We start from the raw sequence: 26,522 nt of genomic DNA on the forward strand, positions 1-26,522 counted from the left end.
TCTTATTGCATGTTTGTTCACATGCATTTTACTAAACATGAGTCATCTCATTTTTAGTGGGAAGATATTAATTCATGACATGTATATACTTCAAATAAAAGCACTATACTGATCTGGATCTCAGGCCTGTGCAAATCTACAGTACCTCATAAAACGTCTGGTCACTATCATGTCCTGAGATGCCCTTTTGAAATCGTTGAAGATATATTTATCATTCCATTCATTCCATTCCACCTATTACATTGACCCTGTCCTCATTTATCTCTGACCACCAGCCTCATTTGATGAAGCGATTTAAAGACAGATATTAGATCATAGTGCATGGATCATATAGTCCTAACCCTAAAACCAGTCAGAGGGTGACCAGCATAGGCCTATGAATAAACAGCAACAGTTTGCCTATAGATGAAAGGTCCTTTTAGATTTGACTGGTCCAACACTGGGTTCATTTGTTTATTCCATGTGTAACTCTGTGTTGTTTGTGTCACACTGCTTTGCTTTATCTTGTCCAGGTTGCAGTTGTAAATGAGAACTTGTTCTCAACTGACCTACCTGGTTAAATAAAGGTGAAATAAAAAAATAAAAATCTGCTAGGCATTATATATTTACCAAATCAAATGGGACCTTAATCTCTTAATTTTATAGAAAGCACTACATTACAGCACAGCAAGTGAATCTGAATGGATGGCGGTAGTCATGGTCTTAGATGTAACACCTGGTTGGTCTGACTTAGTTTACCTCAACTGGGAGAGACAGGTTTTTATTAGTGTTATTGAGGTCAGGGCACCATGCCCAAGGATAAAGCAGCAGACCATTAATCCCTGAGTGGAGTAGGCTAAAGTTACACATGAGCCTGTAACACCAATTAGATGTGATAATAATGAGCTGCGTGAGACAGGCCAGGCTGTGTTTCCATTATGAGGATGAACAGAGAAACTACAGTATGTAAAATATCCCTGCATAGATTTGAAAGCGAGACTAGCTGCAAAGTGCCACGCCCCCATTTCGCGTGTGTGTCCGGCATTGAGAACTGCCTCCATACTGCCAATCAGTGCGTATCGTGCCCATACAGTATATAGAACTGTTGTCTACTGTAAATGATTGGCCACATTTCGTCTCAAGAATGGAGAAATGGATGATAGTTCATTTTGTACAATCACATCGGCTGAGTTGTCCTTCAACAGATGTGGGCGGCATCTACACAGAAACGGTGTGGGAATTATGTGCCGCTCTGACAATCTTTGCGTCAAAAATAGAGAATCAACGAAACACTGCAGCATTTCTCGACTGTGATAGGCTGAGCGTGGTGAAGTAGGCGGGCTGATTTCTGCTGTCAGTGAAGTGCTCTACGAGAAGGTAGAACCGACTTCGACCAGCGACGTCCACGACAACTATTATTAACAAACGGATAAAAAAAAGAGAAAACATAGGGTAAGTAAAATTATGAATAATTACAATTGACGGGAACACTGCAGCTCAGGTGATTATCTAGGTGGAGGTATTTGTGTATTTTTCTATGCCTCAGAGATGTAGTAATTATTGATGAATGGTTACACGTTTTTTACGGAGCAAGAAGCTCACAATATGCAGAACAGACGCAGTCCTAGTCTGGTTGACCATGAATGTAATGCGCGATATTTATTGTTCATACACTATCACATTCTGTACCCAAATTGATGTTGTTTACATATCCACAGTGCGCGTGTTTGATTCACTCCCACCACGACCAATGCAGAACATTTTCTTTGTTATGTTGCCGCATTTGAGTTAAGGGATGCTGACTGTAGACAGGTGTCCACCGCATCGCAGATGGGTCCACTCCAACAGAGCAAACATTGATCGTCGTTACATAAATGTGATATTATACAGCTTCGACATTATAAATCATCAAGATATCCCCGATAGATGCATAAAGAGTGCAATGCTACATCCCAGTGAGCACCGTCCGACTCCGAAGTCCATGGACATTGAAAAGACGTTGAAATTTGGCCTTGATTTTGGACGCGAACATAGACGTGTATAATTGGTTCGGAGTTGGTCCTGTCCGGACCTACCTTGGTCCACACAGCGGACTTGATTTGGCCCAAACATGGGTTCAGATTTGGTCCGGTCCTGACCAAGTTTGGTCTTGTTTGGGGACGGAGCTCATTAAAATAATACCCAGCATGCTTTGCAAGTGCTTTTTTGTATTTGTATTTATTAGGGATCCCCATTAGCTGATGCCAAGGCAGCAGCTACTCTTCCTGGGGTCCGAAAACATTAAGGCACTTACATTACATATAAAACAAAAGATAAAACAATACATCCTCTAACATTATTACACCACTACATATCTACAATACAAAATGTATAATACCACCATACAACAATATTACAATGTACGTGTAGAATGCGTGTACTAGTGCTTGTGTGCTTATGTGTGTTCCTTTTGACATTTACATTTTGGGCTTTTAGCAGTTGCTCTTGTTCAGAGCGACTTACAGTCAGTGCATTCAATTATGGTACATAAACAACCACATACTATGCCACAGCCATAGCAAGAAAAACGTTTCTGTAATTGTTACTGATAATGTTATTGTAGTTGAAGAGTTCTGTTGTTTTTTTCTCTTGGTCTGAACTTAGATCACTGCCTAAGTTTGTGATATATATGGTAGGAATAATACATATTCCATGGCCTACTGCAATCTTCAGTTTGCTCAATTTTCCTATATTAATTATAATACAAATTATTATTATTAATATAATGCTTACTTCATTGACATGTGGATATCAGTGAATGTATGTACGTTTGAAATCTGGCCATAGAACAATTACAAAAAAACCATGTCCATAAAATATGTATTTTCAACATCTGTATTTTTAACATCCGGAAAATATGCATTTTCAACGTCTGGAAAATACGCATTTTCTACATCCGGAAAAGACATCTTTTCAACTTTCATTCAGAACCGATTTGAATGTAATTTTGCTCACTGGAAGGCTCATCTCTATAGAGAAGACAAATACCACAAGACAAATACCCCCCCTCTCTCTATGTGACTGCAGCATACCATGGATGTATTGTGTGTTTTGCAAGCATGGTTCTGTATCCATTGTGAACTATACCCTCTGTACTGTCCTTCAAAAAAAGTCAGCTTTAGCCCATACACTTTGCTTTGTTTTGATTTTTAGTCCCAGGTTTATTGATCCTGGCAGGGGAGGTATTTTATACTCTCTCCTCTAGCTTGCCTATTGTTAGTGAGGAGGATTCACCATCTTTATGGAATGTTTTCATTATTTATCTGCAGATAATTGCCAAAAAGCCTACCAGTATGCAAATTAGGGAGCCAAATGAACTGCTCTCTTACCAATGTGATTTGGTAGGCTACTGACGAGTCACTCACTTTAAAGGGATACTTCTGGAAGCCCGTTATCTACTTCCCCGGAGTCAGATGAACTTGTGGATACCATTTTTATGTCTGCGTGCAGTTTGAAGGAAGTTTCTAATTAGCATTAGCGCAATTGCTAACTAGCATTAGCGCAATGACTGGAAGTCTTTGGTAACTGCTAGCATGCTAGTAAAACTACCTCTAACTTCATTATTACTTGTTGCAGAGACATACAAATTGTGTCCATGAGTTCATCTGACTCTGGTGAAGTAGATTGCCGAAATCCCGAAGTAACCCTTCAAAGTCACTGTCTGGCGTATTTGTTATCCTCACAAATTATCCTGATAGGTATCAGTCTGGTGTTTTCTGTAATGACCTTAGTGATCACTGTTTTACTGCCTGTGTTCGTAATGGCTGCTCAATGAAACGACCTGTCCTGATTTGTCATAGACGCTTGCTAAAAATGTTTAATGAGAAAGCCTTCCTTCATGAGCTGTTCTTTGTAAAATGGTATAGAATAGCTTGATCCCCTCTGTCGAAGATGCTTGGACCTTTTTTTTCCCCGCAGGAGGCCTTTTGCCTTTTGGTAGGCCGTTATTGTAAATAAGAATTTGTTCCTAACTGACTTGCCTAGTTAAATGAAATGGAAAAAGTTCCCGGCTGAAAATGAGTCTGTAATCAGCTGTATAGCCGACAGCCAGCGCTAGTGGAAAACACTAGTCTTGTCACACAACAAGGATTATTTAGACTGACAGACAGACAAATACACATTGTTAGATAGATACTGTAGATAAATAGGCCTTGATAGACAGATGATAAGGACTTTTTTTTGTGCAATTCTAAACATTTTGCCATGGGGCGGAGAGAAGATTTAGCAATTTTATAATACATTTCATGCAATTCTACTAATTTTTGCCATGGGTTGGAGAGGACAATTTGCTGTTTTACAGCAGATTTCTTGCAATTCTACACATTTGCCATAGGGTGGAGAGAAATGTTTGTAGTTTTTAATATGAGATCTCAGTGAGACTGACTAACAAAATCAATGGGGGCCCCCCGGCCAAGATAATAAGTTTAGATAGCTGGCCACTAAACTAATTTAGAGATTTAAAACTTTTTAGCTGACATGGGTAATTGACTGACTATAACAAGAGTAAAACTGCTGAAACACAACCACATTTTTGTGGGGGAAATTAATCCGAGGGCCTTCAAAGGGGGGGGGCCATGTGGCCCGCGGGCCGCCAGTTGCCCATCCCTGGCCTAATGTATGGCATACAAGAAAATCTCTCTCTCTCAGTCGTCTGGAATGGTGGGATTATAGTGCAATCCTCCACAGATTACAGGAGACAGAGCCAGAGGGACTTGGACAGCACAGCAGTGTCTGTCCATCAAGGTTCACAAGCAATGCAGAGGCAAATAACTGCCAGTCAGTCATTCTTTACAGATTGCTATGGTACTATGAGTAGAGATGTGTGGTACAGGGGAAATCACTCAAGTGATATTGAAGTTGGCTTTGCATGAAAGGGATGGAACTTTCTATTTTCAGTAAAACGATCCCCCATTGTGAGAGCACAGTGAGGTAAATCCCAAGTGACACTATATGTTTGTTGTGGGGGAAGCTCAGTATGCCATGGCGTGCGGTTTCCTTGTCCGCTGCATGGTCTTGGTGTCAGGTCAAGGTCTGCTGATCTGTTGTGATGTCTAGCTTTCCTGTCATAAACCATCTTCATCATCTCCACTGTGAGATGCTGTCCACTGTGATCCACGAGAACACCAACCCTCCTCTTTCACAGTGGCCTTGGCCTCCCAACATAAGAGAGGTTAACAATAGAGGCAATGTGAGGGTGCAGTATGAGGAGGGCTGGGAGCCAGGGCCTTTGAGAAGAATCCAAATGAGTAGAATGTGATGTCATCCCCATTGGATGTCACTATGGCTCAGTCTGAAAATGGGTTCTTTGGAGAAATATTTCCTAGATGACTAATGTCGAGGACTTGTTTAGTTAGGTGGTTTACACACTTGTTACTCAAATCAAATTTTATTTGTCACATACACATGATTAGCAGATGTTAATGCGAGTGTAGCGAAATGCTTGTGCTTCTAGTTCCGACCATGCAGTAATATCTAACAAGTAATCTAACAATTTCACAACAACTACCTTATACACACACACAAGTGTAAAGGAATGAATAAGTACATAAAAATATATATGGATGAGCGATGGCCAAATGGCATAGGCAAGATGCAGTAGATGGTATAGAGTACAGTATATACATATGAGATGAGTAGTGTAGGGTATGTAAACATTATATAAAGTGGCATAGTTTAAAGTGGCTAGTGATACATTTATTACATCCAATTTTTAATTATTAGAGTGGCTAGAGATGAGTCAGTATGTTGGCAGCAGCCACTCAATGTTAGTGATGGCTGTTTAACAGTCATTGTTAGTGTCACAGTGAATAATAGAGGAGTTGTAACATTGCAATACATTTTGAAATACTGTACCTTCTTGTCATGATGAGTGTTATGAATCTAACATGATTGTGAGTTTTTAACGTGCAAGCTAGACTAGGAATGGTAATTGCCAAGAGGAACATGTGAATGAGAAAGTCAAATCCATCACTATGCATAAAGGACCAGGTCAGTAACCACAGGGTCAGGGACAATGCACAGAGTCACGTGGCTGTCACACACACTCCTCACAACCAGTCCTCGTGCGTGTCGATTTAGCTGAGTGTTCACAAACTGGTGGTAAATACAGATCTCACCACTGTGCTCTGACTGAGTGACTGTTTTCAGGGACTGTGTGTGTCTCCCCTGAGAGGACGAGACAGGGTGACAAAGCATTATATCAGCAGTAACCAGAGCTGGTGCCCATCATGCATGAGAGAGACATAAAAATGCAGACTCATGACGAACACTAGGAGACCTGGCAACACTTTTAACACATTGAGGCAGGGTTTCCCAAACTCGGTTATGGGGCCCCCCTGGGTGCGCATTTTGTTTTTTGCCCTAGCACTACACAGCTGATTAAAGTAATAAAATATTGATGATGAGTTGGTTATTTGAATCAGCTGTGTAGTGCTAGGGCAAAACCCCAAAACGTGCACCCAGAGGGGGCCCCAGGACAGAGTTTGGGAAACCCTGCTGATTTAAAGATCATCTGAGATTAACCAGTGTAACCGATGTGAAATGGCTAGTTAGTTAGCGGTGGTGCGCGCTAATAGCGTTTCAATCGGTGACGTCACTCGCTCTGAGACTTGAAGTAGGGTTTCCCCTTGCGTTGCAAGAGCCGCGGCTTTTGTGGCGCGATGGGTAACAATGCTTCGTGGGTGTCAGTTGTTGATGTGTGCAAGGGTCCCTGGTTCGAGCCCAGGTTGGGGCGAAGAGAGGGACGGAACCTACACTGTCACACCAGCACATAAGAAGAGATTGATTAACCATAACTGGCTGACTGGGTGACTACTGTTTATGCCCTGACAGTAAACTGCCTGTTGGGTCAGAGAGCTACCCCCCTCACTTAAAGATGCACAATGTGGAAATCGCTCCACCATTTCCTGGTTGCTGAAATGTCAGTTTATGTGACAATACAAGCAAGTATAGTGTAGAGAATCGATGTACTATCTACACCGCTGTGGTATATATTTTTCATAACCAAAAATGTTGTATTTTCAGCTTTTTGAAGCTGGTGTACAAAACTGAGAGTAAAAGATGCAAAAACTAAATTTAGGAACAGGAACCATAGAAATAGCGCACAGAAAATATCTACTGCTTCTTAGACTTACTTTCAACGAGAATGACAGATCCATAACTTACATTTCTATGTGAATTTGGTCAGGTCCCTAAAAAGTGACATATTGCAGTTTTAAAATAACAGCACAGCAATTATAGAGATTAACTGCTGTTTAAATAACCCACAAGGTAAAACAAAAGGTGGAAACGTATATTAAAAAGGCCATTTGACCAGAGAGATAGTGACTAGTGAACCTGTGCTGATCTTTTACTCTGTGCTCTGTCACTGATGATATATATCACTGTTATTGTCCACTATTATGATCCACTGTTATGGTCCACTGAGTCTGCAGTGTTTCCCCTATATAAATCGTGGCCACCACTTAGTACTGAGTGATTTAGTGCGGTTTCGGTTCAGTTTCGGTTTTTATAATGTAGATGTATAGATGTAGGTCAGTGGAGGCTGCTGAGGGGAGGACGGCTCATAATAATGGCTGGAACGGAGCGAATGGAATGGCATCAAACCATCTGTTTGATGTATTTGATACCATTCCTCTACAGCCATAACCACGCGCCCGTCCTCCCCAATTAATGTGCCACCAACCTCCTGTGATGTAGACATAACTAATGCTGAATGGCCAATAGTACTGTAATCAGGTGACTCATACTACTGTAATAACTTCCTCAATTCAAATCAGTGTGGAAACACCTGTGAACAAACCTAGTGCAGCGGATCAAAGGTCTGTAGGTGGGTGTAGTTATGTTAGTCATCTAGTGTTGGCAGTTAGAGGTTAGCTGATACGTACAGTATCTGTCAATATAGTGATTGAAAGTTGGTGACTACAGTACTTCAATTGCTGTGTGAACTATTGGATCAATATGCATTTTACGGTTATATGGGGGAAGTAAAATATGGTGATGTGAGGGGGGGAAAGAGGCTTACTGAGGGCATTTTGTATAAACAGACCCCCCCCCCAACAATGCTGTTGTTTTGGATGGTAGGATAATGCCGGGGATCCCCTGCCAAGCTGCTGGCCTAGGCCCACTTTGTGTGTTACTCTGTACTGTCACTGTGTTAGGCAATGCCGTGTGTTACAGTACGGAGGCCTGCTGTGGTTTTTGGGATGATTGCGTGACAGACAGAGGGGGGATTTAGTGAATATAATATAACAGGGCCTGGCTGCATGTGGAAGTGGGGACTAGGGTTGACTCTAGCTAGCACTAATCCCCATGCAGCAGAACCAGCTGGGTCTCTCAGGCTTTTACACTCAATCTGAGCATAAAGCAGAATTATGCTCCTTTATGTTAGGAAATTGCACTCAAAGTTGCACTCAACTGGGGAGCTCTACATCAAATCTAATCAAAGTGTATTTGTCACGAGCGCTGAATACAACAGGTGTTGACCTTACAGTGAAATGCTTACTTACAAGCCCTAACCAACAGTGCAATTTTTAAGTAAAAAATAGGTATTAGGTAAACAAGAGATAAGTAAAGAAATCTAAAATAAAACTTTAAAAAAAACAGTAAAATGACAGTGAAAATAACAGTAGTGAGGCTATATACAGGTGGTACCGGTACAGAGTCAATGGGCTGGGGCACCGGTTAGTCGGGCTAATTGAGGTAATATGTACATGTAGGTATAGTTAAAGTGACTATGCATAGACGATAAACAGAAAGTAGCAGTAGCATAAAAGAGGGGGTTGGTGGGTGGGTGGGAGGTGTCGGGACACAATGCAAATAGTCCGGGTAGCCATTTGATTACCTGTTCAGGAGTCTTATGACTTGGGGGTAAAATCTGTTGAGAAGCCTTTTGGTCCTAGACTTGGCGCTCCGTTTGGACCATTCTAGTTTGTTGGTGATGTGGACACCAAGGAACTTGAAGCTCTCAACTTCCTCCACCTCTGCCCCGTCGATAAGAATGGGGGTGTGCTCGGTCCTCCTTTTCCTGTAGTCCACAATCATCTCCTTTGTCTTGATTACGTTGAGGGATAGGTTGTTATTCTGGCACCAGCCAGCCATATCTCTGACCTCCTCCATATAGGCTGTCTCGTCTTTGTCGGTGATCAGGCCTACCACTGTTGTGTCATCTGCAAACTTAATGATGGTGTTGGAGTCGTGCCTGGCCATGCAGTCGTGGGTGAACAGAGAGTACAGGAGGGGACTGAGCACGCACCCCTGAGGGGCTCCAGTGTTGAGGATCAGCATGGCAGATGTGTTGCTACCTACTAGAGGTCGACCGATTTAATTGGAATGGCCGATTTAATTAGAGCCGATTTCAAGTTTTCATAACAATCGAAAATCGCTTTTTTTTGGGACACCGATTTGGCCGATTTTATTTTTGTAATTTATTTTTTCACCTTTATTTAACTAGGCAAGTCAGTTAAGAACACATTCTTATTTTCAATGACGGCCTAGGAACGGTGGGTTAACTGCCTTGTTCAGGGGCAGAACGACAGATTTTTACCTTGTCAGCTCAGCGATTCAATCTTGCAACCTTACGGTTAACTAGTCCAACGCTCTAACCACCTGCTTTACATTGCACTCCACGAGGAGCCTGCCTGTTACGCGAATGCAGTAAGAAGCCAAGGTAAGTTGCTAGCTAGCATTAAACTTATCTTATAAAAAACAATCAATCAATCATAATCACTAGTTAACTACACATGGTTGATGATATGACTAGCTTATCTAGCCTGTCCTGCGTTGCATATAATCGCCTAACCATAAACATCAATGCCTTTTCTTAAAATCAATACACAAGTATATATTTTTAAACCTGCATATTTAGTTAATATTGCCTGCTAACATTAATTTATTTTAACTAGGGAAAATGTGTCACTTCTCTTGCAACAGAGTCAGGGTATATGCAGCAGTTTGGGCCGCCTGTCTCGTTGCGATCTGTGTGAAGACTATTTCATCCTAACAAAGACAGACGACTTTGCCAAACGGGGGATGATTTAACAAAAGCGCATTTGGAAAAAAGCACATCGTTGCACGAATGTACCTAACCATAAACATCAATGCCTTTCTTAAAGTCAGTACACAGAAGTATATATTTTTAAACCTGCATATTTAGCTAAAAGAAATCCAGGTTAGCAGGCAATATTAACCAGGTGAAATTGTGTCACTTCTCTTGCGTTCATTGCATGCAGAGTCAGGGTATATGCAACAGTTTGGGCCGCCTGGCTCGTTGCGAACTAATTTGCCAGAATTTTACGTAATTATGACATAACATTGAAGGTTGTGCAATGTACCAGGAATATTTAGACTTATGGATGCCACCCGTTAGATAAGATACGGAACGGTTCCGTATTTCACTGAAAGAATAAACGTGATAGTTTCCGGATTCGACCATATTAATGACCTAAGGCTCGTATTTCTGTGTGTTATTATGTTATAATTAAGTCTATGATTTGATAGAGCAGTCTGACTGAGCGATGGTAGGCACCAGCAGGCTTGTAAGCATTCATTCAAACAGCACTTTCAACTCCCAAGATTAGGCTGGTGTAACCCATGTGAAATGGCTAGCTAGTTAGCGGGGTATGCGCTAATAGCATTTCAAACGTCACTTGCTCTACATGGGTAACGCTGCTTCGAGGGTGGCTGTTGTCGATGTGTTCCTGGTTCGAGCCCAGGTAGGAGCGAGGAGAGGGACGGAAGCTATACTGTAACACTGGCAATACTAAAGTGCCTATAAGAACATCCAATGGTCAAAGGTATATGAAATACAAATCATATAGAGAGAAATAGTCCTATAATTCCTATAATAACTACAACCTAAAACTTCTTACCTGGGAATATTGAAGACTCATGTTAAAAGGAACCACCAGCTTTCATATGTTCTCATGTTCTGAGCAAGGAACTTAAACGTTAGCTTTCTTACATGGCACATATTACACTTTTACTTTCTTCTCCAACACTTTGTTTTTACATTATTTAAACCAAATTGAACATGTTTCATTATTTATTTGAGGCTAAATTGATTTTATTGAGGTATTATATTAAGTTAAAATAAGTGTTCATTCAGTATTGTTGTAATTGTCATTATTACAAATAAATGTTAAAAAATCGGCCAATTAATCGGCAGCGGCTTTTTGGGGTCATCCAATAATCGGTATCGGCATTGAAAATCACAATCGGCCGACCTCTACTACCTACCCTCACTGGGGGCAGCCTGTCAGGAAGTCCAGAATCCAGTTTCAGAGGGAGGTGTTTAGTCCCAGGATCCTTAGCTTAGTGATGAGCTTGGAGGGCACTATGGTGTCGAACGCTGAGCTGTAGTCAATTAATAGCATTCTCATGTAGGTGATCCTTTTGTCCAGGTGGGAAAAGGCAGTGTGGAGTGCAATAGAGATTGCATAATCTGTGGATCTGTTTGAGCGGTATGCAAATTGGAGTGGGTCTAGGGGTGGGTGGATGGGCATGAAAAGATTGTTTCTGTATTATGAATTACTGTTACTAAATCTTGTTATTGTGCTGGAATAATTGTAATGAATGGAGTTATCTTCAAAGAGAAGTTAGAGGTAGAGAGAACTCTCTTTGAATGAAAGAACATGTATAGAAGGGAAAGAGCTTCTGGAACAGTCTAAATTCAGGGTTCATTAGAAGAGAGAGAAGAAGACAGCCTAATTGATTGAATGGGGATCAGAGAACATAAAGGATTGAAGAGTAGAAAGACTGATATGGTAAGCAGAACTTTTAAAGGAAGAGGTGTATAAAATGAAATACAGCAGAGAAGATTAAGATTTGGACAGAGGCTGAGATTGAGTTCAGAAAGAGGGGGGTCGTTCTGCGAAAAGAGTACCCCTTTGATATTTTAGGTATAAATTGTGCACCAATATCGAATTTTAAAAGCCTTTTATATTAAATGAAATTAACTTTAATATAGACCACATGCAAAATTCAATAAATCTAGTGATTCATTTATCTGTCCCTCATTTTATGGTCAACCCTGTTACATGAACTGAACTGAACTTTTAATATGATGAAACTATTCCTTTTCAAAAGAAACATTGAACATCTAATAGTCAAATCATAGTGTAAAAGCAGGTGAGCTGGTTCTACCCTTTTTGTAAAATTTCTGGTGTTTTGCCGTGTAAAACTGAGAGGATTGAGCCTAACACCAATTCTTCCTTTAGCCGCCTCTCCTTCCAGTTCTCTGCTGCCAATGACTGGAACGAACTGCAAAAATCTCTGAAGCTGGAGACTCTTACCTCCCTCACTAGCTTTAAGCACCAGCTGTCAGCGCAGCTCACAGATCACTGCACGTGTACATAGCTCATCTGTAAATAGCCCATCCAATCTACCTCATCCCCATACTGTATTTATTTATTTATCTTGCTCCTTTGCACCCCAGTATCTCTACTTGCACATTCATCTTCTGCACACCCTACCACTCCAGTGTTTAATTGCTATATTGTAATTACTTTGCCACAATGGCCTATTTATTGCCTTACCTCTCTTATCCTACTTCATTTGCACTCGCTGTATATAGATTTTTCTACTGTATTATTGACTGTATGTTTGTTTATTCCATGGTAACTCTGTGTTGTTGTATGTGTCGAACTGCTTTGCTTTATCTTGGCCAGGTCGCAGTTGCAAATGATAACTTGTTCTCAACTAGCCTACCTGGTTAAATAAAGGTAAAATAAAATTAAAATAAACACGTCTACTCTGTTACCCATAGATAGACAGGATGGAAATGTTTTAACAAATACATTTGTTTTGTGAAGCCCCTCCCTGTTGCAGACAACTAGTTTCCATTCTTCCTCTCACAAGGGAATGTTTGGCTGATTTAAGATGAAATGGTCAATGCTGTTACTGTCAACCCTGTTACATTATTTGGCACATAGTAGGCACTTACTGACCTCTTTATTTAACGTCTTTATTACAGAATGTTAAAATTATGAAACATTTTATTTTTCTAAGTTACACGACCCAAAACGTACTCAGTTGGTGGAGCGACCAAGGGTCATTCATCTGATGTTTGTATGCGTCTTTCCTACATTGGATGGATGCACAAAAGCTGAGCTGTGATTTAGCTATTTTATTAACTGCTGTGGTCCTGCCTGAATGCATGCTTGTTTGCCGCTTTTTGACAGTGAATTTTGATGAGTTTTCTGTGTCTCACGCAAGTATTTTCTCTCTCCTAGGAGCTGCTACAAAGTGTGTCAATGTAGTGATCTGACTATTCCTACTGTACTTAGTGTGGCTGCTCCCAAAACAATGAGGCACAGTTCCAACCATGGCCAACTAACACTGTACATACTCAAATCTGCAGGCTGGTGCCTGTGGATTTGTGTGTTTGTGTAGTGTCCGGACAATGATCGCTTGTTCATGTGTGAAGGCAGAGAGTGTGATGAGTGGAGGGGACGGAGGAAAAAAGGATGAAGGTGTGCGTGTCTATCTGTGAGTTCCACTGATAGACCATTTGTGTAGAGCAGCTCTCAACGTATGCATTAGTTTCGCTGTCTTTCTCACAAAGATAAACTCATAATGAGGAGCAAATGGTGCACTGTGAAGAGAGGAGAATGTCCTCCCTCTTACTAAAGCTTGGATGCTTCTATCCCCTACTGCACTGTAGCATGCAGGGCTGGATCACTTAAGGCAAACAAAAGCATGCTGTTTTGCAACAAAGTAGCAATAGCTACCCTCTTTTACAATAATTAGAAATTATAATCCAGGGTAATTCATTAAATGAATAATTTCCACGGTTTAGACAGTAAACCCTTCAGGTTACTTGCATAGACGTATGGGAGTACTCTCCATTCATTGGTTACTGTACTGTATGTGTTCAGTACACCCGAATGGCTTCTCCACCTTTTGGGACACAGTGGTGGGGAAGCCAGGTCATCTTTATTGCACTGCTCAGGCTATCAGATCTAACAGCAGCTGGAAACCACTTTCATATGATAGCCTATTGCAGTCTTCTGCACAGCGCCAAAAAAGATGACCTGGAACGTGGCCAGTAATTGGCTTTGATTACACAGCTGCTGGTCGGAACCACCTCTCTGAGGGCAGCGCTCTGCAAGGGCAGCGCTCTGCAAGGGCAGCGCTCTGCAAGGGCAGCGCTCTGCAAGGGCAGCGCTCTGCAAGGGCAGCGCTCTGCAAGGGCAGCGCTCTGGAACGACACCTGACGCCTCACCCGGTGCAAGTTAACGACTGAACATGTCTTATTAGTCTCAGGTGTGTCTGCTCTTACCTCAGAGAGCGTCTAACTCTTACAGCTCCACCTCAACCATGCTGATTTCATGACGATTACAACACTCTCATCCAGGAAGTCTAATTTCCAGGTTCATCGGAACACTGACACCCTTTTATATCAAACTAGGAAGACTCTTCCATGCTCAGGAAGCAGCGGTTCACACAGATTTTGATGCTGTTACTCACCAGAGGTGTTTATAATTGACCCACTAACTACAGTGTGGTGACCCAGGGAGAAATGACTAATCAATCAATTATGTTATATGCTGTAAAACCAGTGGAAATATGACTACCCAATTTATGTCAACATCAAGTAATATCTGTGTGATATGCAATAATGCAACACAAATAACGCAATACTTTTAGAGTTGCATAATTGTTGTTACTGTAACAAAAATAAGATAGAATATGTCTCAAATCATGAAAAGGCCAAATATTGTGGTGGTTTATTGTTAGGACCAGATTGCCGACAATAAAACACACACGGACACACACATAGCAGAGAGGAGCAGTGATATCTTATGAAAATAACTAAAGAAGCCAAACTGAGCTTGGCCCCACTAAGTGAGCTGCATGGCACTGCAGCAAACTTTCATAATAGTGGCACATGAAGGAGGCAATGCTAGCTGTGAGAGGAGAGAGCAGAGCATAACTCTGTCAGTAGCTGATCACTACGGGGGTCTTTACTTAACAGGCAGATAGTGCCCTGTGAGAAATTAGAGCAATGCAAAAACCACAGCATGACAACTTGTCTGTTGGCCTGAATAGGCCTAGTTTCTAATGTGTTCTGCAGTGGTGGGTGGTACTAGGATGAGGACAGGACAGCTAGCTGCAGTGGTGGGTGGTACTAGGATGAGGACAGGACAGCTAGCTGCAGTGGTGGGTGATACTAGGATGAGGACAGGACAGCTAGCTGCAGTGGTGGGTGGTACTAGGATGAGGACAAGACAGCTAGCTGCAGTGGTGGGTGGTACTAGGATGAGGACAAGACAGCTAGCTGCAGTGGTGGGTGGTACTAGGATGAGGACAAGACAGCTAGCTGCAGTGGTGGGTGGTACTAGGATGAGGACAAGACAGCTAGCTGCAGTGGTGGGTGGTACTAGGATGAGGACAGGACAGCTAGCTGCAGTGGTGGGTGGTACTAGGATGAGGACAGGACAGCTAGCTGCAGTGGTGGGTGGTACTAGGATGAGGACAGGACAGCTAGCTGCAGTGGTGGGTGGTACTAGGATGAGGACAGGACAGCTAGCTGCAGTGGTGGGTGGTACTAGGATGAGGACAGGACAGCTAGCTGCAGTGGTGGGTGGTACTAGGATGAGGACAAGACAGCTAGCTGCAGTGGTGGGTGGTACTAGGATGAGGACAGGACAGCTAGCTGCAGTGGTGGGTGGTACTAGGATGAGGACAGGACAGCTAGCTGCAGTGGTGGGTGGTACTAGGATGAGGACAGGACAGCTAGCTGCAGTGGTGGGTGGTACTAGGATGAGGACAGGACAGCTAGCTGTAGTGGGGGAAAGAGGACGTGGGAGAGACTGCAGGAGGAGACTGGCCCCGATTATGGTGACATCGTTCATTCTTATCTTTCACGGTTCCAGACTTTTTTTGATTTTACATGGACCCTGTTCTGGTCTCTTCCCAGAGCCACTGTGCCTAGTTTAACGACACAATGTAGACCCATGAGTTTTGGCTAGCAATAACCCAGTCTTTTGTCAAACCCTGTTCTTATTGTGGGCTGGGGGATGGTGTCTGTCAGCTAGGCTATATCCCCCACTGGGAGATTAACTTTTGGCCTAAATATCCCCCCATGATAAAGAGGCAGTGGTTTGTCTGCTGCTGGATTTAGTAGGGTGCACATATGGTGACAACCATTAGCCAAGATCAGCCATCAATATGCGCTTTGACTGGTGGGCCTGAAAACCAGTATGCAGTTGTGGAGGAATGCAGTATTGGGTTAGCACCAAATCTTGTACTGATGATGATAATGATGCTGATGACCTGTGACCTCTAACCTCTGTGTTCTCTCCCTTTCAGGATAATGGACCTGAGCTTGCATGACGCTCTCACAGACGGGGCGCCTAAGTCAGGACCGGACAGCCTGGTGAGGAGGGACTTCTTGGCCTCCCTTGAGAAAGAAACCTTTGATGACAAAGTGGGCGAGACTGTAGGAAAGACTGACTACCGCCCTCTGCTGGACGGGAAGGATGGGAAAGGTAAGCTGGGGTGCAGGATACAGACTTTGTGGTATTGGGAAAACCCATAGAGAATTGGGGCAGCAGAGACAATCCAGTGAGAGGATTTTGCTGGTTGTTTTACTCAGTAAAGGCAAACATTGTGATGTATAGCTTGCCTTACAGCTGAAATCACTTCCCCCAATGTAATCCTTTGTATCTATGCAGATTATCCATATCTTATCTATGCATACAAAATAACATACATATATGCTTTTTTTATATAGCATATACAGTACTCTGTGTGTACAGTGTAGTATGTGTATTGTGTAAGTGAATGTGTTGAATCATGGAGAGAGAGGAGACCTAAGGGACAGAGGAACCAGGCCAGACAATGTTCAGGAACAGAACCACTCCCATCCAGCGCCTGCTATTTACTCTGCTATCTTCCTGCCACAGCTCAGGCTGCATGACTACTGTCTGATTTTAAACAAGTATGTGTTTGTGGGGGGGGGGGGGGGCGTTTACACCCACGTGGGTGTGTGTGTGCATATGCTTTTTGTTTTTGTTTGTTACTGCCATCCTACTGTGTTAAATTGGTGTGTGAACCTGAACCAAAGAGCAGAGTCAAATAGGGACAATGTCTATATACAGTGCATTCGGAAAGTTTTCAGACCCCTTGACTTTTCCCACATTTTGTAACGTTACAGCCTTATTCTAAAATGGATTAAACAAAATCAATCTACACACAATACCCCATAATGACAATGTGAAAACATTTTTTTAAATGATTGCAAATTTATTGAAACTAATAACAGAAATACCTTATTTACATAAGTATTCAGACAATTTGGCTATGAGACTCCAAATTGACCTCAGGTGCATCCTGTTTCCGTTGATCATCCTTGAGCTGTTTCTACAACTTGATTGGAGTCCACATGTGGTAAATTCTATTGATTGGACATGATTTGGAAAGGCACACACCTGTCTATATAAGGTCCCACAGTTGACAGTGCATGGCAGAGCAAAATCCAAACCATGAGGTTGAAAGAATTGTCCGTAGAGCTCATAAACAGGATTATGTCGAGGCACAGATCTGGAGAAGGGAACCAAAACATTTCTTTGGCATTAAAGGTCTCCAAGAACACAGTGGCCTCATCATTCTTAAATGGAAGAAATTTGTACTGACTCTAAAGGGTCTGAATACTTATGTAAATGTGATATTTAAGTTTTTTGTTTTTAATACATTTCTGTACCTATTTTTTCTTTGTAATCATTGTGATATTTTGTGTAGATTGATAAGGGTAAAAACATGTAATCCATTTTAGAATAAGGCTGTAACTTTACAAAATGTGGAAAAAAGTCAAGGGGTCTGAATACTTTCTGAATGCATTGTAAAAACGAGTCATTGCAGTCATTGGGATCTCTGTGGTAATGTGCACTGATGTTATTGTGTTTGGGTTTTTCCTGAACTTCTTGGGTGGCAACTTCCCCCTGACTCACTGAGAGAAAGAGAAAAAAAATGGCTACTGGGAAACTCCTATGTTTGTTTCCCTCTGCCAAGAAAGTACTTCACAGTTCATAAGAACTGTCATGAGCATGAGGAGAAATTCACTCCTTTGGGCCATACCGTCACTGTTGTTCACTCTCAAATGTAGTTGTTTATTGTGAAGCACGGGGACAGCTGAATGATCCGCTTTTGGCTATGTTGGATGGCAATTGGTCTTTTAGCCCCAGAGTAAAATAGCTAATTTGCACAGAAATAACAACAGAGAAACTGAAAGAAAAAATGTAAGAACAAAAAGTTCAGTGAACGAAGATTCTGTTTTATAGCTATACCATTGGACAACGCTGCTTCTCACAGCAACAGTAGAAGAACCAAATATGACATAATATGATAAAGCTCATATGTACAGTGATTTAGTCTCTTCCACTCCAGATAGTATCCTTTCTCCCAGGCAGTTCCTTCAGATCCAGCCCTCTAACTACAGACATGGTCTCATTATACCGCAGACTGACAGCACTCCCAGCACCAAAAGCACTCTCACTCTCTACCTCTCTCACTCTCTACCTCTCTCTGTCTCCCCCTCTCTCTGTTTCTCCCTCTTCCCATCTAGCTTTCTATCCCAGTCTTTGTCCATCTCTCCCACACTCCCTCTCTCACTCCCTCCCTCTCTCTCACTCCCTCTCTCTCTTTGTCTCCCCTCGCATCCTGTCACTTCCAGAAGTGTCAGCCTGGAGACAGGGCAGCGTTAGCATAGCCCTGACTGGAGCAACATTACAGACTCAGCCGTGAACAAGTCAGGACACCACAACGTCAATTAACACCCAGGCCATTAACACCCAGGCCATTAACACCCAGGCCATTAACACCCAGGCCATTAACACCCAGGCCATTAACACCCAGGCCATTAACACCCAGGCCATTAACACCCAGGCCATTAACACCCAGGCTTCTCCTCTGACCTCTTGGCAACAATGGTCGCATGTTAATTATGCTCTAAAACTATCAACATGTGCATGCATATTCAGTCAAAACAAAGGATTAAGATTAGGGATGGATTAGGGATGGATTAGAGAAGGTATTCTTTGACCTCTGAGGCTTTATGACCTTTATGTCAATCTAAAGTCATAGACTGTTCTCCCAAGTCTTAGATTGTTCTCTCTGCTACCGCACGGCAAGCAGTACCGGAGCGCCAAGTCTAGGACCAAAAGGCTCCTTAACAGCTTCTACCCCCAAGCCATAAGACTGCTGAACAATTAATCAAATGGCCACCCGGACTATTTACATTGACCCCCCCCTCCCCTTTGTTTTTACACTGCTGCTACTCGCTGCTTATTATCTATGCATAGTCACTTTACAAATTACCTCGACTAACCTGTACCCCCGCACTTTGACTCAGTACCGGTACCCGCTGTATACAACCTCGTTATTGTTAGGTAAATGTATTGTGTTACTTTTTGATTGATTCGATTTTATTTACTTTTTGAATATTTAGTAAATATTTTATTAACTCTATTTCTTGAACTGCATTGTTGGTTAAGGGCTTGTAAGTAATCAGTTCACGGTAAGGTCTACACCTGTTGTATTCGGTGCATGTGACAAATAAAAATAAATTTTATTTGAAATGGACACATTGATTTATTTGATAAAATGTTGTTGATTGACACGTCATTCTTTTCCCCACACAACTGCTTGATTTAATGATGTCTAATTAAGATCAACCAACATCATTAGGCTATGCTACAGTATGGTTTATTTCAGGAGGGCATGCAGAACACTGTGTACAGTGTAGCATGTTGACTAGTGCCAGCAGTGTGCTGCATGATAGGGGCTCGGCAGATCATGTGACTACAGTACGCTGGAACATCAATAGCAGAAGGAGACTCGTACACACAACACCGGTGTTGGCAGTGCAGATCCGTCTGTGTGTGGGTGTGCTGATGTCAGCATCTCCTCTGTACTGTATGTTGTGATTGATGCTTTTAGAGCAAGACCTCTGGACAACCACTGTGTAGATCAAGGTTTGCCCAAGGAGATATGAGAGCTTTTGCTGCTTATCAGTCACGTACTGTACACGATTCTTCTTGTTTAATACTCCACGTTCGTTCAATACTGTACCTTTTCTAACTGATTTAGCTTCTTTTTGATGTAGTCACAATTCTTAGGTTGTCTGATTTGTGGAGTGACAATTCAACATGCCTTGTTCCCTGAACTAAAGCCACGCTACCTTGACATTGAAGTAGGAAAACGTATATTTGTATGTAATATGTCAGTGGAAAATACACACAGTAATAGACTGATATACTAACTTCTATCATGTCAGGATGTGCACGGTTACTCCATCTTGTCTGCAGTGTTCAGAAGTATACTGCTGGATATGGTCGTGGAGCCTCTTACAGAACGTGCTCCTTTTTCCTGTCATTGCATGAGATTCAACTCATGTTTTTGTTATGCGGTGCTATCACACGTATCTTCTACTGAACTCTGCTTGACCTACACAAAGGCATTGCTATATTCATCAATCATTAAAAGCCTTCCCAGAATCTTCCCCACACCCACTTCTCCCATCCCCCAATGTCCTTCAATCCTAAAGTCATTGGTTGGTTACTTTAGAGATTGTCATATAGAATTGGATACTTTGATTTGGCCACCCCCTTCGTCTGTTTGTAGTAAAGAATAAAGGATTATTGACGCTCATCATTTCAGACAGCAACCCAAAATGAGAGAAACCCATACATGTAAAGAGGAGGGAATTCAGAACAGCTCAACTCACTGTACAGCTCAACTCACTGTACAGCTCAACTCACTGTACAGCTCAACTCACTGTACAGTGTTCATATTTTTTTTCTGGGAAATTATGCTGTTTTCTCTTTTAGCTACACAAATAATCCCATAAGCGGTGAACAGATTTTTATGCAGCTGAAAGACGCCTATCATGACGAGGAGGCTGAAGTTGGGTAAGCCTGCCAAATGGTGGTGTGGTACTGGAGAGGTTTGTCGTGGTACTGGGCAAGCTGAGGGCATATCAACCCAACAGGGACCGGCTGGGGCTGATTCCCTGTCAGGCGATAGAGGATGATGAACTTTATCAGCTCTCTGGCCTCTTAGAAATGAGAAGTAGCCCTCAAACAATGTCTTAGATCTTTTCTCTTAGCTAATTTCTATGTGTTATTTACCTACAGCTTATACCATAACAACTAGTATTAGCTAATTACTTGTGCATTCAATGTGGGTGTTAACTCATTAGTCACAGAACGGGCAGTAGGTCGCCTAGTTGTTAGAGCATTGGGCCAGTAATCGAAAGGTTGCTGGTTCGAATACCTGAGCTGAGCAAGGCACTTAACCCTAATTTGCTCTAGGGGTGCCATACTACTATGGCTGACCCTGTAAAACAAGACATTTTACTGCGCCTATCTGGTGTATGTGACAATAAAACATTGTGTGTTTACACATACCATATCAGTGGTCCATTAGCAGTCCATGGAGTGTGATCCTTCCCTCCTACGCACACACAACTACATCCTTGTAAACCCCATTCATTTACCATGCTCATACATTTCAGTCACGTACAATGTATTTTGTACTTCTCACAACCACAGGCTTATTTATGTACTTTTTAAACACAGAAATCATCAAACCCTTGCTTCACCTCCATTCTGCAGCTTAACCCCCCCACCACCCCTCTCTCGCTGGCCCCACATCTGTCTGTCTGTCTGTCTGTCTGTCTGTCTGTCTGTCTGTCTGTCTGTCTGTCTGTCTGTCTGTCTGTCTGTCTGTCTGTCTGTCTGTCTGTCTGTCTGTCTGTCTGTATATCGGTGTATATATCGGTGTATATATATATATATATATCTATCGGTGTATATATATCGGTGTATATATATATCTATCGGTATATATATCGGTGTATATATATATCTATCGGTATATATATCGGTGTATGTATATATATATATATATATATCTATATCTATATAAAAACTGTTTTTTTGGGGGGGGGGGTGTCCTTACGTAAGTGCCTGCCTAGCAGACAGGCTACTGTGCTGAAGGAGTGAGAGGGAAGGGAGGTCATTGTGACTCCTCCGGCAGAGTACAGAGGGAGCCATTGCACCCAGCACGACTCTGCAGTCTGTCTGGTCTGGACACTAACTGCTGCATGGCGCGTCTGTTTTTATGATTTTTTTAATTCCTTTATTGTTATTATTGCTCCTGGGTCCTTGTGTCACAACAATATCTGTTTTAATTTTATCTCCCTGTCTGCAGTTTGTGTTCCCCCACTTTCAGATATGCATATTCAAGACAAGTAGCCTGTGGTGGTTGGCTCCTTCAGGGATGTCAGGGCATCCACTGTAGATCACATCTGAAACCGGAGAATTCATACGCCCCAAACACATCATTTAGGTGTCCCTTTAAATTCAATTTGAAAGTAGCCTGGTCCCTACTGAGAGGGGGAGCTGACAGGGGGTGCTGTTTTGAAGCCAGCACGCCTCCATCTTGGCACTCCTCCACCTGTGTAAAAATATTTTGGAAGCTATAGAAATGCATTTATTAATGTCTACATTTGTTTTTGCCACTTTTATTCTATTTTATACAACGGGTGGGTCTAATCTTGAATGCTGATTGGTTAAAAGCGCATTCCAGCCGGTGTCTATTCCCCAACTTACCACCGGCTACATCTATGACCTCAAAATGCCTGTTTACTTTGTTCCATCTGACTGTGCAATCCACTGTCTCATCAGCTCAGCCAAGCAATTTATAGACATTATCTCACATTTATTTTAGACTAACATTTAGTTTTCAACAGCGGAGGTTTGTATAAACCTTGCTGTCAGTCTCTGACATTTGCAACATTGTTTCAGGATTCTCCAACTGTCCATGGTAATGAACATGTCGGGAGTTGGTACGAGACAGAGGCAGGCAGCGTTTCTCAACCAGTTGCCATCATTTTTATGGATATTTACCATACCAGTAAAAAGTTTGGACACAGCTACTTATTCCAGGGTTTTTCTTTATTTTTTACTATTTTCTGCATTGTAGAATAATAGTGAAGGAGTGGCAGGTAGTCTAGAGTGGTTAGAGTTTTGGGCCAGTAACCGAATGATTGCTGGTTTGAATCCCCAAGCTGACATGGTAAAAATCTGTCGTTCTGCCCCTGAACAAGGCAGTTCCCCGGTAGGCTGTCATTGTAAATAAGAATTTGTTCTTATCTGACTTGCCTAGTTAAATAAGGGTTAACTGAAATAACTTATTATTATATTATTATTATTTTAAACTAAGAAATAACACATATGGAATTATGTAGTAACCAAAAAAGTGTTAAACAAATCAAAATAGATTTTAGATTCTTCAAAGTAGCCACCCTTTGCCTTGATGACAGCTTTGCACACTCTTGGTCTTGGCATTCTCTCAACCAGCTTCATGAGGTAGTCACCTGGAATGCATTTCAATTAACAGGTGTGCCTTGTTAATTTGTGGATTTTGTTTTCTTAATGCGTTTAAACCAATTAGTTGTGTTGTGACAAGGTACTGTAGGGGTGGTATACAGAAGAAAGCCCTATTTGGTAAAAGACCAAGTCCATATTATGGCAAGAACAGCTCAAATGAGCAAAGAGAAACGACAGTCCAATATTACTTTAAGACATGAAGGTGAGTCAATCTTGAACATTTCAAGAACTTTGAAAGTTTCTTCAAGTGCAGTTGCAAAAACCATAAAGCGCTATGATAAAACTCTGTCATGAGGACCGCCACAGGAATGGAAGACCCAGTTTCCTCTGCCTCAGAAATTGATACCCAAATAAATGCTTCACTGAGTTCAAGTAACAGACACATCTCAACATCAATTGTTCAGAGGGGACTGCTTGAATCTGGCCTTCATGGTCGAAATTTCTGCGAAGAAACCACTACTAAAGGACACCAATAAGAAGAATAGACTTGCTTGGACCTAGAAACACAAGCAATGGACATTAGACCAGTGGAAATCTGTCCTTTGGTCTGATGAGTCGAAATTTGAGATTTTTGGTTCCAATCACTGTGTCTTTGTGAGATGCAGAGTAGGTGAACGAATGATCACCGCGTGTGTGGTTCCCACCGTGAAGCATGGAGGAGGAGGTGTGATGGTGTGGGGGTGCTTTGCTTGAGACACTGTCTGTGATTTATTTATAATTCAAGGCACACTTAACCAGCACGGCTACCAAAGCATTTTGCAGCGATACGCCATCCCACCTGGTTTGCACTTAGTGAGACTATCATTTGTTTTTCAACAGGACAATGACCCAACACACCTCCAGGCTGTGTAAGGGCTATTTGACCAAGAAGGAGAGTGATGGAGTGCTGCATCGGATGAACTGGCCTCCACAATCACCCGACCTCAACCCAATTGAGATGGTTTGGGATGAGTGTGACCGCAGAGTGAAGGAATAGTAGCCAACAAGTGCTCAGCATATGTGGGAACTCCTTCAAGACTGTTGGAAAAGCATTCCAGGTGAAGCAGGTTGAGAGAATGCTAAGAGTGTGCAAAGCTGTCATCAAGGCAATGGGTGGTTACTTTGAAGAATCTAAAATAAATGTGGATTTGTTTAACACTTTTTTGGTTACTACGTGATTACATGTGTTATTTCATAGTTTTGATGTCTTCACTATTATTCTACAATGTAGAAAATAGTCAATATTAAGAAAAACCCTTGAAGTGATAGCTGTGTTGTTGGCTAGCTCCTCTGAACAAGTGTCCTGACGAATAAGCATATTTTCTATGCCAGGCGGAATCGCGCCTCATTAGCTCATTGTTATGGATGTATCCAAATAAATGTCACTAGAAAAGAGCTTAAACTAATGCAAATGCATCTACTTTGCTGTTATTTGGGCTGCACTTTGTGAAGTGACTGTAAGTTAGCCTTAGTTGGTTAGCTAGCAAGCAAGTGTTAAGAACGTTGCCAGTCAGTATGGCAATGGAACATTTAGAACGAATGACTGCGTCACGTCCATACATACAGAACAAAAAGAAGGAACAACTGGGTCACGTCTCTAGCAACCGAACAGATAGAACGAACGACCAGCCAGCTTGGGTAGCAACCCTAGATTTGTGTCTGGACTATATCCTGTGGAAGGATGACATAGTATGAATAAATTCATCAAAACAACGTTTTTAATGAATATACAGTGGGGGGAAAGTATTTGATCCCCTGCTGATTTTGTACGTTTGCCCACTGACAAAGAAATGATAAGTCTATCATTTTAATGGTAGGTTTATTTGAACAGTGAGAGACAGAATAACAACAACAAAAAATCCAGAAAAACCCATGTCAAAAATTTTATGAAATGATTTGCATTTTAATGAGGGAAATAAGTATTTGACCCCTCTGCAAAACATGACTTAGTACTTGGTGGCAAAACCCTTGTTGGCAATCACAGAGGTCAGACGTTTCTTGTAGTTGGCCACCAGGTTTGCACACATCTCAGGAGGGATTTTGTCCCACTCCTCTTTGCAGATCTTCTCCAAGTCATTAAGGTTTCGAGACTGATGTTTGGCAACTCGAACCTTCAGCTCCCTCCACAGATTTTCTATGGGATTAAGGTCTGGAGACTGGCTAGGCCACTCCAGGACCTTAATGTGCTTCTTTTTGAGCCACTCCTTTGATGCCTTGGCCGTGTGTTTTGGGTCATTGTCATGCTGGAATACCCATCCACGACACATTTTCAATGCCCTGGCTGAGGGAATGATGTTCTCACCCAAGATTTGACGGTACATGGCCCCGTCCATTGTCCCTTTGATGCGGTGAAGTTGTCCTGTCCCCTTAGCAGAAAAACACCCCCAAAGCATAATGTTTCCACCTCCATGTTTGACGGTGGAGATGGTGTTCTTGGGGTCATAGGCAGCATTCCTCCTCCTCCAAACACGGCGAGTTGAGTTGATGTCAAAGAGCTCAATTTTGACACTTTCACCCAGTTGTCCTCTGAATCATTGATGTTCATTGGCAAACTTCAGACGGGCAGGTATATGTATTCTTCAGCAGGGGGACCTTGCGGGCTCTGCAGGATTTCAGTCCTTCACGGCGTAGTGTGTTACCAAGTGTTACCAAGTAGTGTTGTTTTCTTGGTGACTATGGTCCCAGCTGCCTTGAGATCATTGACAAGATCCTCCCGTGTAGTTCTGGGCTGATTCCTCACCGTTCTCATGATCATTGCAACCCCACGATGTGAGATCTTGCATGGAGCCCCAGGCCGAGGGATATTGACAGTTCTTTTGTGTTTCTTCCATTTGCGAATAATCGCACCAACTGTTGTCACCTTCTCACCAAGCTGCTTGGCGATGGTCGTGTAGCCCATTCCAGCCTTGTGTAGGTCTACAATCTTGTCCCTGACATCCTTGGAGAGCTCTTTGGTCTTTGCCATGGTGGAGAGTTTGGAATCTGATTGATTGATTGCTTCTGTGGACAGGTGTCTTTTTTACAGGTAACAAGCTGAAGCTAGGAGCACTCCCTTTAAGAGTGTGCTCCTAACCTCAGCTCGTTACCTGTATAAAAGACCCTGGGAGCCAGAAATCTTTCTGATTGAGAGGG

The 26,522-nt window shown here is 42.2% G+C and overlaps 1 protein-coding gene across 5 annotated transcripts in view; it reads left to right on the plus strand.

The window, feature by feature from the left end:
• The first annotated feature begins 1,167 nt into the window (after positions 1–1,167).
• LOC115157090 (microtubule-associated protein tau) overlaps positions 1,168–26,522 on the plus strand; it is a 73,806-nt gene continuing 48,451 nt past the window's right edge. For 2 of the 5 annotated variants that reach the window (XM_029705010.1, XM_029705011.1), the window contains exons 1-2: positions 1,170–1,431; positions 16,330–16,508. In XM_029705010.1, the coding sequence (XP_029560870.1) occupies positions 16,334–16,508 (175 nt within the window). In that variant the 5' untranslated portion in view covers positions 1,170–1,431; positions 16,330–16,333. Of the gene's footprint in view, positions 1,432–16,329; positions 16,509–26,522 lie in introns of all 5 variants that reach the window. The other 3 variants (XM_029705012.1, XM_029705014.1, XM_029705013.1) reach the window with 2 other exon arrangements.

Source organism: Salmo trutta, chromosome 21, assembly GCF_901001165.1.
Source record: "Salmo trutta chromosome 21, fSalTru1.1, whole genome shotgun sequence".
NCBI classification, from domain to species: Eukaryota; Metazoa; Chordata; class Actinopteri; order Salmoniformes; family Salmonidae; genus Salmo; species Salmo trutta.